Source organism: Azolla caroliniana, unplaced genomic scaffold, assembly GCF_043228905.1.
Source record: "Azolla caroliniana isolate FFs.n. ecotype wild unplaced genomic scaffold, voAzoCaro1.0.p SCAF_5, whole genome shotgun sequence".
Classification (NCBI taxonomy): domain Eukaryota; kingdom Viridiplantae; phylum Streptophyta; class Polypodiopsida; order Salviniales; family Salviniaceae; genus Azolla; species Azolla caroliniana.
The window spans coordinates 10,888,760-10,904,974 of NW_028230440.1; the positions used below are offsets into that span (position 1 = coordinate 10,888,760).

Consider the following 16,215-nt stretch of genomic DNA (forward strand, 5'->3'; position numbering starts at 1 on the left):
TGATGAAGACTTTGCAATCGCAAAGTGATGCATACAATGTATTCTTAAGTTTAAGAAACTTCAAAGTAGTGTATATGCTTCACTTCCTTACAGATGTACTTAAGATCATGTCAACGTTAATTATGGAATTCCAAAAGGAATATGTGGATGTCACACATTGGAGGTTTGGCTATGATAGCCATTGGGGAGATAGAAGAACAATTTCTACATCATGTTATAATGGATCTCAATGGTTTTGAGAATGATAGCTATAATTATCCAATTATTCCAGAATATGGTAGAGAAAAATGAATGCTTTCAGTTTTAAGAGATGTTATTAAAGGTAATATGTATAAAAGCATCCTCATGGATAGAAGTATTGATGGTGAAGACTTAATTGAAGCCATACGATTCCAAACTTTGTTTTCTAAGGCATTAATAAAGACAATAAAAAAGAGGCTTCAAGATCCGGTAACCCTTTCCGCATTGAAAATGTTATCACCAATGAACATTTCTACCGGATCTACAAGCATTTTAGCACGAAAAACTATGGGTCTTAATGAGTTGAAAACACTTGGAAATTTTTATGGCATTCAAAAAATGGTAGATGGGAAAGCGTTTTCTCCCATAATTGATAATGATAAATTGTATTATGAATATGCAATTTTCAAAAGGCAAGCTACCACGGAATGGCTTGGAAGAGATTTCTTAGATGTTTGGGGTATGATAAATTGTAATGATGTGTGGAAAGAAAAGCTACCCGAACTTCTAAAGCTTTCATTGATAGGGTTAATTCAATGTTATTCTACAGCAGCATGTGAGAGAGGCTTTAGTCGCATAAATCTAATAAAAAATAAGTTTAGAAATAGGCTAAAAAACAATGTCGTTGATGCATTGATACGAATCTCTAGTGAAGGACCTGAACTATAAGAACATGACTTTAGTGCCAACATTTTGTTGTGGCGAGAAAGCAAGGCATATCGTCATATTTTTACAGGAACTTCTCATGAGCATGATGATGACATCGAGGACTTCATAGAAGATATAGATTAAAACTTTGTAAATTTGATTGATTTTGTTTTGGAACTTTCTATATATTAGATCTAATTAGATCTGATATGCTGTTAATGCTACTTTACAAAGGTTTGAAAAGTGAATTATGTTTATAAAGTTAGAATTTATTTTTGTTAAATATATATCTTTAGTTTTTGGGATCCAAATTTTTGTGATTGATTTGATTTGGTATCGCGCTAGAATATTTTTTTGGTATGCTGCCAAAAACAAATTTCAACATGTTCCGGTTGAAATTATCGCTAGTAGGAACGTGGCCGGCCAAAATTTTAAAATTCCGGTTAGGTTCATGAGAAGCAGGAAAATTTCTGGTAGGGGCTAGAGACTTTGCCCAACACTGGTGCACATGTGTGAGGATAATATAGGTACAAAAGTGTAAGTCCTATATTAAATGTACTTAGGAGTGGAGGATCTAGAATATCCCACTTAAGTACAAGGTCCTATGTAAGGTGTTATAGTCAACACTTCTAACTAGATTCTATCTAGGTAACTACAAAGTTACATGGTTGACTAACTAACTAAACTACGTTGAACTTGATCTCTCAACAAAAAGAAATCAGGAGAAAAAAAGTGATGGCATTCCAATACTAGGGTTAGGTTATGTTTTTTATGTAACCTTGCACTAATGCCTTCGTTTTTTATAATCTTTGGCTTTTGTGAAGCTTGTTCAGAGAGTTTCCGATTATTATTGGCATGTGAAGTTTCATAGTCATTACGAACAATTACAAGGAAAATCGTCACATTCTTAGGTTTATTTTCAATCTATGTTTGATGTCTAACACAACAGGAAGTGGGTTGGTGCTTGTCTCATTCTTCCACCAAATGCATCTTCATATGATGTTCATGTATCACTTTTGGAACCTTATGCTTTGAGCTTGATTCTAGATTGTGTTGTTCCTCTGGCACCTCCTAAACCATTTTGGACTTCAAAGTTGTGCGCAATACATTATATTACTTGGTTCCTTGGTTAAGGTATACACCAGTGATCAAACATGGGAACTTGACAAATATTTGAACTCATGACTTATCTAGAGTATATACGAAATATTATGAAATGTCGTCACCTCACACATGCTCATGCATAATCACCAAGTAGCTTTATCATGAAGTGTATGTCACATGTACACGAACAAGCATTGGGCCTCTATTCGCAAGTAGTGGTGGAGGAACGAAAAGATGGCTTCAAAGGATAGTTTTTGCCAAGATAGGTCTCGAACACACAAAGCCCAGATTTCAGCCCTCTTTTTGAGAATTTTTTGAGCCAAGTTGCTATTTTATTCTTCTTGACACACATATTATTTTGTTTTTTTCTCTTTAGACCTTCTTTCTCCTCCCTTTTACATATTAAGATGAGCACACCTTTATATAGGGTCTCACATGCATTAAGGGCTAAGAGCATGTAGCCACTTAGCATTCACGGTTTAGCTAACATACAATAATCTTTTTTTTTAATATATGAAATAGTTATCTTAGTGATAGTTGTGTTCCCCTAAATTAGATAATTTACATACTTGCTTTGGAGGTGGTTTCCCATCGTGTGGCATTGGCAACACGATAGTGTGCGTGCATGGCTATGAGTTGGCAAGCATGCATGTATGTGTCCAAACAATGCTATACATGCATATGTATTCCGGTTCGACGCTAGTATTCGACAAACTCGTGTATATCTTGTTCTTACTGTGTCAATCACGTCTTATTTCCCTCTCATAATTTCTCTCTTTATTCCTTTTTTTCAATTCAGTCGTGGTTCTTGGCAATGGCCTTGACGACGGGTTCTCATTCGACGACTAGTAGGAAGGAAGGAAGGCTGAAGTGATAAAAGCTTGGGGTAGTGGGAGGGAGTTAGTGGTTGGAACCGGAAGGAAGGTAAGCTTAATATGCCATATCCGTAGTTTAACCAAATTCAAACACTAAATAAACAAACACATGCATACATACATACATACATACATACATACATACGTGATACATGTATGTATGTATGTATGTATGTATGTATGTATGTATGTATGGGCAAGCACTAACTAGGTCAGAAATACATACTCATTTTCCTGAGAGCCAGACACACAGAGACAGACAGACAGACAGACACAGCCAGAACAGAGGACAGATGCTCGCTTCTTCTTCTTCTTCTTCTTGTTTGGTCGACCCGTCCTTCATTCGCACCATCGACTTGATCGACGATTGGTAGGACTCTGCTTTACCTTCCCCTGTTGTTCTCCCTTTCCCATCTTCTTTACTTCCTCTGTGTTTCTCTGCCCGCCAAAGAAACGAGAAAAAAGAAATGGTCGCTGAACGATCTTTCACTAGGCTTTTACATTATGCTAAGAGGAATTATGGAAGTGGAAGCTTTCCCCGTTTCTATAGCTTTAACAGATCTTGCATGGAAGAGAAAGAAACGTCATTGATTTGTAGAAAGGTTGAGAAAAGCCACTTCTCGGGAATAGTTCTGAACTTAAGAAGCTCGTGCCATGGCTATCATATAACTCGCCATGGAGTTCTTGCAAGAAGATTTGGGTGTTCTTCTTCCATTACCTCTGTTACTCATGAGGTAGAAGAAGATTTTGATGCTGAGCCATGTAAGCAAGTGAGAAATTACTCCAAATATGCATGTTCTGAAGATAACGATCATAAGTTATCTGTTCGGATTGAACCACCTCGAGCTGGAATTTTGGATAAGGAAGTCCTCAGGAAGCGTAGAACGCGGCCTTTTGCTGAGAAATGCTGGATGCAAAGTTTAGGAGTTGGTTTGTATCGTGATAAGTTGAAGAATCGAAGAGGGTATGGCACAGCAGCTATGTCCTCAAACAACAATGAAGGGGAAGATGGACATCATGAATTTGATGAGAAAGATGGAAAACGTGTGTTGAATGTGAAAGATGGGAAACATATGGTGAATGAGAAGAATGGAGATATGCAAACAGTAGGAGATGAGAGAGAGATTGATGAAGTAGGGATTGTTGATACAGATAGTGATGAGGAGGATCGTGATTATTGTGATACGAACAAACCCGCTATCTCTTCTGCAATTAAGGAAGAAAGCATAGAGGCGCTTGAAGCATCATTAAGAGAATTGGAAGAAACAGTAGAGGCAAATGATCCTCGTATTGGTACCACATGTTTAAGACTAGCACAACTATATGATTCCTTGGATGAAGAACCGGAAAAGATATTGTCTTATGGTGGAAAAGCACTTAAGATTCTGGGATCTTCAGAACCATCATTTGAGTGTGCTATGTGTGATCATGTTCTTGGGTCTGCATATTATAAGATGGATGACTCTGAAAATGCAATAAAACACTTAGAGAAGGCAGCTACAATGCTGGAGAAATTGGGAAATTCCAAGGTTCGTGAAGTTGGAACCATAAGGTATGCCATTCAAATTCTTTTGGGACATGCTAAGATGTCTATTGGGAAACAAGAAGATGCATTGAAACATTATCGTGATGGTGTTTCTATCAATGAGGAGTTATTGGAACCAGGTAACCCTGACCTTGCCAGATCTTATCAACAAGCTGCCGAGGCTTATATCGAAGCAGAAGAATATGAAGAAGCTCTTAACTTGTGCATGAAGGCACTACCAATCTATACGAATTTCTATGGGTCAAATTCTTTTGAAGTGGCATCCCTAAGAAGACTTATGGCTGTTATTTATGATGACCTTGAAGACTTTGAAAAGGTCCTTGCCCAGCATGAAATAATTAGACCGATTTTGGTGAAATTGGGAAAATCTAAAGAAGTTTCTTCTCTGGATTTGCAATCTGGAGAGACTTTGATTTCTCTCGAGAAGTTTAAAGAAGCCATCATAAAGCTAAAGGATGTTGTTAAAGAGACTAAAGAAGCTAGCCGCTTTCATGGACATGCACTGGTTTTGATCGGTAAAGCCTATGCAGAAATGGAAGAGAACAGTAAGGCTGCCAAATATTGCAAAAAAGCATTAAATGCTTTGAAAAATAAAAAATACTCCCTTGAAGCTGGATCAAGCTTGATGGAGTTAGGGTCAGTTTATCAACAAATAAATGAACCAGACCAAGCTATGGCATCCTTGAAATTGGCTCATTCTATCTTTAAACATCATCCAGATCAGCTAGGAGCTTCAGCTGAAATTGAAGGCCAGATAGGAGGGCTATTCCTCTATACAGGCAAAGTTAAAGAGGCATTACCATATTTAGAGAAGAGTGTGGATATGTTAGAGACCATTTATGGCAAAGATAGTATAGAGCTACTAGCTGTTTATAATCACATTGCCATTGCTTATTTAGAACTAGAAAGATATGAAGATGCATTGGTCAAGTTTGAAGCTGCTAGAGTAATATCGACTGAGAATCATGGACCAGAAGATGGCGATACAATTGCCATATATTGCAACCTTGCCAACACATATTCTGCTTTAGAAAGGTTAGTAGCGAAAACTTATAAATATTCTGTTTTTGAGGTTTTGCTTGGACATCTCTTAACCTTTATCTATTCCAAAGTCACTAATGTTGAGAACTTCCATCAAAGAAGATGAGACAGGACTTGATATGAAAGGAACTCTTCACTCAAGCTTTTATCCGAACTGTGAATATTCTCATGGGCTTATGTGTGCTTAGCGCTCACACTCTAGAATCTAGAACAAAATTTAATTGTTTAAACTCCAACATTTTGTCTCAAGTACATTTTTCTACAGTTACATAGGATGAGGAGCATGAATGGCAACAAGAGGAAGAGGGATATGGGCATGACGTGGCCATGGCATATTGCCGCCTTCCCACTGTAGGATATCTTGAGATTGAGAAAGAATCTTATGCAGTAATGTGTCGCTTTTTAACGTCAGTATACTCTATGACTCTTTCAACATGTCGATATTCTCCTCTGCTGACAATAGGAAAACAATGCCAAGTAGATTGATAAAAAGGAAGAGAATACACACATTAAAAAGGAAAAAGTGGGTGTGGATCCTATTTTGTCCAGCTTGTAAGCTATTGTTCACCTTGCTTCATGAGACATATGCTTTGCATTATACAATGCATACATGCAGCTAGCTTGCTGTCCCCTCCATCAATTAAAAACTGATCCAACTCTCATGTTTATGATGATCAAACATTTATTCTCTCCAAAACTGTGCAATTGTGTTAATGCATTTAGATCCACATGTAAGCCAGCAGGATTTCCAATTAATGTCATTCTTGATGCATTCCTTCCTAGTGTGGTGTAAGAATTGATGGCATGAACTTCCAGATGATTGAAAATACTGTATCCATCAAGCAATGAATATCATGGAGAGAATTTTAATTGTATGGTTTTACGAGCATTGTTGTGCTTTGGTATTTAACATTTACCTTTTTGATGTTCAGGCTTGATAAAGCAATTGAGTGCCAAAAGCATGTAGTTGCGGCAGTCAAGAAGGGAGGATCGCAGTTCCATGTTACCTTGACTGAAGCTGAGAAAAAGCTTAAGGAGCTATTGCAGCAGGCAAAATCTTAGAGTGGAATGGAGTTCAGAATGGTCTTCTAGTTTCTTTTTATTCACGAAAATAATTCTGCACAAGTATTACATAGAGGCTGAATAAAAGATGGCCGTTTTGAGTTCAGATAAATTTTGATAGAAGAAATGATTCAGTAAATTATTTTGTTCAATCAAAAGATACATGTAACTTCACGTCTGGCAAGTAATGATAAAGAAATATAGCTGAGACTTTTGAAAATATGCAAAAAATATCCATGGTTGCATTGTTGCAGTTCATGTTTTAGGGTGGTGGATTCATGTTAATCAATGGTTTGCTTGGTTCCATTGGCATTGCGATTACATTTCATATGACAAGGTGATGTAAGTGATAGGACTAGCATTATCTTGCAATTGAATGGATTTTCTTTTGGTTGTACGGCCATTTCATATGACAAGATGATGTAAGTGATAGGACTAGCATTATCTTGCAATTGAATGGATTTCTTTTGGTTGTACGGCTAGTATTACCATTTTTCATGTACTGCTTAACCACTGATTTCCACATTCAAAAAGAAGATCTGGAAATTATGCTCTTTTAAGTATGTTTGCATTTACCATTTGTCATGTTTTGATTTTTTTCATGAAACCCACTTTATTAACGAAATAGAAGGTAATTAGTATGTGTGAGCACCTTTTGAATGTCAGACTAGCCTATTGGAACAATAATAAATGTTTGCAAAGAAAGCTTAAAGTTATCCTCAGAAGTGAGGTCCTGCAAAACCTTCTTCTAGCAATAAAGGTAACTTACCTTTTTCGAAATGAAATACATAAAATCAGAGATCATAATAATGGAAAAATTGTAGGCTGAAAAGGTTTAGATCGTTATGTGCATGCCAAAGAGTTTAATCGACTGATGACAGGAGAAGTTACCCTGTTCTTGTCTCCATAAATTTTAGAGACATGGTAGATATAGATCTTTAACACTTCCATCTTCCCCTCGCGTCTCAGATTTGTGGATCTTTTTTTTTTTTTCTTGAAGCCATATTGGCGAATATAATAGATAACCATTTCTGTCCCAGCCCTCCCTTCTCAATTCAAATTGGTGGATTTTATCTTAATGCTTTTTGGAGGACACATAACTGGATAGTTCGATATTTTTAGAATGTTTACAAAGTTGTGTTTCATGCAATCATGGAACTTGTTCAATATATATTGATATACTGAATCCATGAATTGTTCAAAAGAGCATACTACATAGCCTTCTTCAACTAGTTAATTATCTATGATTATCTAGATCTTCCTGATCAATTCCAGAACGCGTATTCACATACATAAAATTGTCATGGCCGAGCAGCACAGAAGATGCAGAGTCCCCATTCTGCTTGATTTCATTTTATTTTGACAAGTCTACATCTTATAAAGTTAAATTGAAGGGAACTTTGTAAGTTATGAATCTCGCTATTTCGTTCCAGAATTTGTATAAATGTTTGACATTAGAACATATGCCCTACTATCTGTCGGATACATTCTTGTCACATGGGAAAATACTTGTTTGGCCATTTCCATATTGCTATGGATATGACAAGCACCTAATAAGCTGACCCAAACGGCCAAATCGACCTGCTGCTGTTTTCTGGCAAGGATACTCTCTACTCTTTTGAAATCTCCTGCCCGACCAAAAAGGTCAATCATAACACCAATATGCTTTAAATTCCTCATGATTCTATACATTCTATTCAAGAGGACAAAATGCTTTATACCTTCATCAACAAGGCCAGTATGGCTGCAGCAAGTTAGAATTAGAGCAAAAACAAAGTCATCGAGTTTATGATTTGCTGTCACCATTTCCTTAATCATACAGATACTCGTTTTGAAATCACCGCGATCTGAATAACCCGATAAGCATGAGGTCCAAGAAACTATATCAGCATGGGTCATCTCATCAAAGCATTCTTGTGCATCCCTCATACTTCCAGAACGCTCATATGCATGAATTAATACAGCTCCCAAAATCTGAAGATGCTCAAAACCACAACTAATTACATGAAAATGAAGCTTCTTACATGACTCTAAGTTGCCTATTTCACTACAAGCTTGAATCATGCAAGCAAGTGTACCATCATTAATTATCACATTCTGCTTCATCATCTCAATATACAGTTCTAAAGCCTTTTCCCCTTTGCCCTCGGCTACATACATAGAGAGCATTGCATTCCATGATACAGCATCCCTTACATGTATCAATGCACCATTAAACACATTCTCAGCTTCAATTATGCGTCCACACTTGCCATACATACATAAGATAGCAGTCCTAACAAGTAAATCCGATGTGAAACCTCTTAAGCATGCATCTACATGCAAACCCTGCCCAATCTCCAGTGATATCATTTTCATTGACCTTCCCTTAACATCAAGAGCTTCTTGCTTCTCCGCGAGGATGGAGCATGCCTGGAAGCCAACAATGTAGGTTAAATGATTAGGGGTTGTACCATTGCTTTCCATTTGCATATATAGCTGCAATGCTCTCTCCCCTTGCTCGTGTTCAACATGTGCTGATATCATTGCTGTCCATGTCACAACATCTCGGCAAGACAACAAACTAAACACATTTTCTGCCTCCAGCATATATCCGAGCTTCCCATAGACGCTTATGAGAGCAGTACCCACAAATACATCTCGTTCATAGTTCTTCAAGCAAGCATCGCTATGCAAAGCTTGAGTGATTTCAGGGCACATCACTTTCAAAGCACACGATTCTTCCTCTATAAGGAGCCCACATGCTTGAAAAGCGATTGAAAATGTTAATTCATCTGGACTCACTCCATCCTTTTGCATTTCTTTGTATAACAGCAAACACTCTCGAGCTTGGCCATGTCCGAAATGTGCCGAAAGCATAGTATTCCAAGAGGTGGCTACTCGTTCAGGCAAAATAGAGAAGACGCGAAGGGATGCCTCAATTGCCCCACATTTACTATACATTACCATCAGAGTGTTCCTAAGAAGGGCATTTGAACTACACATTGGCTTTTTGTAAGCATCAGCATGAAGTGCCTTTCCAATTTCAAGACCAATAGACTTCCCAGACATTATAGACATTTCCTGGCTGATATGATGTTTTTTATTATCTGCAAGAGCACCACATGCCTGAAGAAGGATGACAAAGGTTAAGTGATTTGAACCACATCCTTCTTCTTGCATTTGTCTGTAGAGCTTCAAAGCCTTGTACACTTGGTTCTGTTTAACGTAAGCAGAGAGAATAGCGTTCCATGTAACTACATCCCGGTGAGGCAATGAAGAGAACACATTCTCTGCCTCGACTATATCTCCACATTTGCTATACATACTAACTATGGAAGAACCAACGTGAACATCAGAACAAAAACCATTTCGGCGAGCATGATCATGTATCTTCTTTCCTTCCTCAAGTGAACCTATGGTAGCACAAGCTTTGAAGAGACAAACAAATGTATAATGGGTTGGTTGAACACCATCGTCAATCATAGATTGATAAGCTTCAAGGGCAAATTGGCCTTCTTGGTTCTCTGTATATGCAGATATGATGAATGTCCATATCAAAGCATTCCGACCGGATAACTTTGTGGATATCTGGTATGCATGGTTTACATCCCCACATGTTACTAATGTCTTCACCATGTGTTGACCCATGTATGCATCCATATCAACATTATGAAGGACCATATGGGTATATACATCATTAGCATGATGAAGAGCCTTTCTCTTGCAACATGCTTTGAGCAGAGTAATGTAAGCCTTATCAGACAACCGAGTGTTGGCATGGGAAAGCTCATCCATCGCCATGTCCAGGTCTACTTCTTCTTCCTCCTCCTCTTCTTTTTCTTCTTTTTCTCTGTGGCTGAGAGTACGAAGAGAATGAACATAGCGGGCAAAGAGATTAAACTCCTGGATATGGAAGGTGGGTAATAACGAAGGATCATGGCCATGGTTGTGATAATAATGATCAGCATGGCCACGTTTAAGCTTCCTCCCGTAAAACAGAGTGATCCTGCAGAACCTCGTCGCGCTCTCTTGCTCTCGCTGTGCCTGTGTGTCTTTGCGTCTCTTCTGATGGCTATGGCTGCGTTCACACTAGGGTGGACGAAATTGGCTGCTTTTGTTACCACAAGTTGATCCGTTACCCGATCAAACAGAGTTTCCTCGTCATCAAATGATCGTGCACTTTGGGGCGGTGGCAACAATCTAAAAGAGTTTAGAACTGCAATTCTGCAACCGAGTCTCGCCCACTCCTAACTACTCTCGCTAAATTTTAAGCTCTTTCATAATAATTACAACTTACAAGGATTGGTTTGGACATAATTAACATGTCGCTAACTCATCGCGGGTTAACAGACCACATATTAACCCAACCCGCCACATGTGCAGGTTGTTAATGATTTCAAAGAAAAGTTTGCACTTAGCCGAGATACATTCAAGTGAGATGGAGAGCAAAAGATTTGTACAAGGTAGTTGATGTGGAAATGAATGACCTCTCTTCCCTCCCATTTGACGATGTCCCTTTCCTTCATCATTGTGTGAAAAGAATATAGGGCGTATGCCATGTTTACATTTATCAATTGTTAGGAAATAGGTCCCTCCTGATGGGAAGTGAGAAGAACAGTACTGATGAGCAAACTCGGCTGAGGCCGATAGGCCGAGGTTGAAAACCGGATGACGAGTACCCGGCTACGGAGAGCCGGATGGTGCAGACCCGGTGAGAACCGGATGATGAGTACCCGGCTACGGAGAGCCGGATGGTGCAGACCCGGTGAGAACCGGATGACGAGTACCCGGCTATGGAGAACCGGATGGTGCAGACCCGGTGAGAACCGGATGACGAGTATCCGGCAAGTGCCGGATGATGCAAGCGGTGAGAACCGGATAAAGAGACATATTTGTAAATATGTTTTTGAGAGTCCATCGTGGCTATATTTGTAAATAGCCAAAAAGTCATATTAGTATAAACATAGATTGACATATTCGCATTCGTCGGGTTTCCCATTCGAATGCAAACGAATACGAATACGAATGGGTGGTCAAGTATTCATTTAACTCAAAAAAAAAAAAACTATGTCTTTTTTAATTTCCTAGGATAAAAAAAAGGAACTTGACAAATAAATAGGGATAATAAAATAGGGACTTGGGGATTTGACACTACTAAATTTTTATAATAAATGTATAACTTATAAGTTATAAGTATATATTCGTTTTATTTTTAATAAATAAATAAAATAAAATAAAGGCTCATTAATTTCTCACTTTTTATTCCCTCAAAATTTATGGACATTTTTATTTTGACATTAAAAATAGTACTTCAAACTAATCATATATTTAGAGTTCATACTAATCATATTTGTAAGTATAACTAAATTTTTATAATAAATGTATAACTTATAAGTTATAAGTATTCGTTTTTAAAAAATAAATAAATAAATTGATTAATTAAAATAAGTTTCATAAACTCTCTTGACATTACATATAATTTATTAATGAATAATTGTTCTTTTTTTGGTGAAATAAATTTATTTAAATAAATAAATAAACATTATATATATTTTTTGCAAAACGAATGGGTTTTTAATATTCTTGGGGCCATTTCATATTCTCGAATATTGAGAATATTGCGCATGGAGAATATCACGAATATCACGCATGTGTCAATCTATGAGTATAAATATGACTTAGGGCAAACTTATGATTAGAGTTACTGTCATTCTTGTTGGCGCAAGATTAGAGCGCGCAACTGTGTACAGAGAGAGTGAGAGAGAGGAAGAGGTCGTTGCCTCTAATTTGTAACCGCCGCCTGTGGTAAAGACAACAAGCTTGAGGTCGTGGCCTCTGTACTTTCTTATTGTACATTCTGACATAGTGATAGTTTGCGGTTTGTGGGCTGCCGTGGTTTTTCCTGAGTTTGGGTTTTCCACATAAACATCCTGTGTACTCTTCTGTCTATCGTGTTTGTGTTTCATTCCCTGTTTTCTGTGTTTTATTCTAGGCTCGGTTGTGGCCGAGCATTGTTCAAAGGGACCGTGTAGTCCCTGTCAAAGTGGTATCAGAGCGAAACGACACAGAAAATGGATGACTCGTTGGGAGGCATGTTCAAGCTCACCGGCTCCAACTATTCGGTGTGGAAGTCGAAGAGGAGGGACATGCTCGTGGTTAAAGATCTTTGGTTGTTGGTTTAGTTTGGGGACAAGAGACCAGACAAAATCGACGCCACGATATGGGAGGTGATGCACATGAAGACAACGACTTACATACGGTGCTTCATCGACATGAGCCTATACAACAACTTCAATGAAGAGAGCAAGGCTCATGAGCTCTGGGAGAAAATCGGCATTATGTTTCAAAACAAAAATGTTGTTAACCAGGTTTCGGTATTCCGGAAGCTAGTAAGACTCCGGTCCAAGATGGCTCCAGCATGGCGAAGCACATGAATGCCTTCCAGGGGCTGATACACCAGGCAACATCATTGGAAGTACCTCTCACCGATGAGGTACTAGCGCTACTCCTGCTCGGTTCCCTCCCGGATAGCTAGGAGATGTTGGTTGTCACTTTGGGCAACGTCGAGCCGGAAGGGAAACGATTATCCCTAGCAAGAGTGAAGTCGAGCTTGCTAGATGAGGAGGCACGTCGGAAAGATAAGGATACGAGCTCCAACTCCAAAGCGCTCCTTACCAAATCGGAACGCGGAAGACAAAGGATTTGTAGCCCCCAGAACCGGGAAAAGTCGGGGACACGGTCTAAGTCAAGGGGGAGGCCTACTTGCTTCTATTGCGGCAAGCCGAGACACTTCCAAAAGAACTGTCAGCATTTCCGTAAAGACAAGGAAATCGACGGCACTGATTCGAAGCGGACACCGGACTGGAACGGTAAAGACCGTAGGGGATCGGACCGAAAGGGAACGACGGCAATCGCGACAAGTGAAGAAGAGTTGATGCTCATCACCGAGGAGAGTGAGATAAACCTTGTCGGCGACGAGATGACTTGGGTGGTCGACTCCGGAGCGTCATTCCACCTTACCTCGGACCGGAAGTGCTTCTCATCCTACTCAGCCGGTGATCACAGCTGTGTCCGAATGGGGAATGAAGGTACATGCCGAATTGTCGGCATAGGAGGCGTGTGGCTGACAACACCAACCGGATGCAAACTGCTACTGAAGGATGTTCGACACGTTCCGGAAGTTCGTCTGAACCTGATATTAGCCGGTCGGCTAGATGATGAAGGCTACATGGGTAGCATCCGGAACGGTGTTATGAAATTCAGCAAAGGGAGCTTGATTGTGGCTCGGGCCCGGAAGGTCAACACGTTGTACCTGATGAATGTCCGGTTATGCCCGAAAGAAGTGAACGTGGCATCCGACACTGCCAGTGAGCTGTGGCACAAGAGACTATGCCACATGAGTGAGAAGGGGATGAAGAGGCTTGCAGACGAAAACCTCATTCCAGTGAAGAACGTGCACTGATTGTCTGACCGATAAACAAAACCGGACCTCTTTCCGATCGAGGCCACCGATTGTCATGATATGGCAAGACTCGAACCCATGACCTTAGATTATATGGGTCAAGCTCTTGACCATTAGAACATCTATTGTAATACGTAGGATATTATTTTCATTTACATTTTATTATAGGAAATTAGTGTATATTCTAGATTTCTCTCGAACATTCTAGAAGCTTCAGGATTATTCCTGAAAACACTACAAAAGAGGGCACTAGGCATTATGTTGAACCAAATTGGTTCAACGCCAGTCTTAAGCCTCCTAGTTACTGTACATTTTCTTCACATAATATATATATTTTCTTATCATCACACTCTCTCTCTCTCGATCTCTCTCTCCCTCCCTCTCACTCACTCTTTCCTTCTCTCGAGAGTTCTTCACCTCTCTTAGTACTAATACTTCTTTTAGTACTAAGTCCTTCTCTGTCTTAGTATTGTTCCTGACTGTTTGAACCGATTTTCCCTACCTTCTGTCTCTCTCATTTCCTACTAATCTCTTATTCCTCTTTTCTTTCATCCCATGGCCACTGTTAGCGCTGAAGAATATCAATCTGTTTTCTCGGAATTTCAATGCTTGAAAGAGAAGTTCCATGCTTTGGAACAAGAAAACCAACGGTTGTTGGGGGATCTTCAGCAAATCTCCTTAGAAAAGCAGCAAACGCAACAACAGCATGGGGAACTTGCGTTACGCGTGCAACAACTCGAAGTAACCATCGTAGCGATGCAACAACAAGGGCCCGGAACACAAGGGATTCATAAAGAACCCAAGATTGGCCTTCCCACGAAGTTCGATGGAACGCGATCGCAGTTTAGAGGGTTCCTTAACCATGTACGATTAGTTATTCAAATGCATCCTTCCCGGTATCCCACCGATGCATCACGAGTGGGTTTAGTAGGCACTTTGTTAAGTGGCTCAGCGTTGGCATGGTTCGCTCCACTATTAGGAAAGGAATCTCCGTTACTCAACAATTTTGAAGAGTTTCTAGGTGAGTTTAAAGCATGTTTTGGAGATACTGACAGCATCAGGACCACAATCAACAAAATTCGGCGATTACGCCAAGGTGACCGTCCAGCCTCCGCATACGCTGCAGATTTTCGCCTACTCGTCGCCGATATCCCTTGGGATGATCAAGCGTTGATGGAGCAATTCCGTTATGGTTTACGCAATGACGTCAAGGATTTACTCTTGACGTTCCCCGAAGAGCCAAGTCCTTAACAGAAGCAATCAGTTGCGCGGTGAGATGTGACAACTGCCTCTTTGAGCGACGTTTAGAACGACAACTACAGATGCCGAGGGCAAGATCAGAGCCCACCTACGTCTCAGTGGTAGCAAGACCTTTTCCGAGGGAGTCATATAATGCGCCTCCAGCGAATACTCCGACTCCGATGGAGATTGACACTACACGTCGTTGAGGGCCATTATCCGAAGAAGAAAAGCAGTGACGTCGTACAAATCGACTATGTCTTTATTGCGGTGGACCAGGACATATTGCAATAAATTGCCCCCATAGTCCAAGAAGACAAGTAAACCAAATAGTCGTTAGTTCTAATTGTACTAAACCCGAGCCTATTTCAGTAGGGATATCTGATAGTCCTAATAGTACTAATAGCTCAGATCTAGCAAACAGATTTGATGTCCTTAGTCAGTTAGAAGAAGAGTTAAACGACTAAGTCCAGCCAAAATAGGAGCCATTTGGTTGGATAGCCCTAGATCTGTGCAGCCCATTAGTGGTTCCATTCCCTCTAAGCAAGTTAGTGATGTGTTCGTAGCCCAAGTAATAGTTAGTACTAAAAGTACCCCTCCAGTACATGTCCTAGCACTCCTAGATTCTGGAGCTAACTCTTGCTTTATGGATAAGAAATTTGCTCAAGCTCATAAGATATCCCTAAGAAAACTCCAATGTCCAACCTCTGTAGTAGTCATTGATGGACGTCCCATTGCTTCCGGAAATATCATAGAAGAGTCAGAGCCCATTAATATTGTCCTAGATAACTTAGCATGTGTAGTATCATTTAATATTATTAGTATCCCAGAACATCCCATAGTTTTAGGATTACCGTGGTTCGAGTTACATAACCCAGACATAGATTGGAGAACAAGAGAAATCCGGTGCCGACAAACCCAAGGGTCAACTCAGAAGATGGCAACCATTTCGCTACGTCAGTTGCGTAAAGAAGGGCACAAGGAGGAAATGTTCCTCTTTGCAATATCAGTAAACC

General features: G+C 39.7%; 2 protein-coding genes across 2 annotated transcripts; one reads left to right on the plus strand and one right to left on the minus strand.

Moving 5' to 3' along the window:
* Nucleotides 1-3,068: 3,068 nt before the first annotated feature.
* On the plus strand, nt 3,069-6,820 carry LOC147864135 (protein KINESIN LIGHT CHAIN-RELATED 3-like). The gene is made up of 2 exons (XM_087319808.1): nt 3,069-5,448; nt 6,387-6,820. Exons 1-2 carry the CDS (start codon nt 3,335-3,337, stop codon nt 6,514-6,516), a joined length of 2,244 nt encoding a protein of 747 aa, XP_087175934.1. The 5' UTR covers nt 3,069-3,334; the 3' UTR covers nt 6,517-6,820.
* A 1,115-nt stretch (nt 6,821-7,935) lies between these two features.
* LOC147864136 (pentatricopeptide repeat-containing protein At4g13650-like) lies at nt 7,936-10,299 on the minus strand. Its single transcript, XM_087319356.1, has one exon. The coding sequence runs from the start codon at nt 10,297-10,299 to the stop codon at nt 7,936-7,938; it is 2,364 nt and encodes a 787-aa protein (XP_087175482.1).
* Between the last annotated feature and the right edge of the window lie 5,916 nt (nt 10,300-16,215).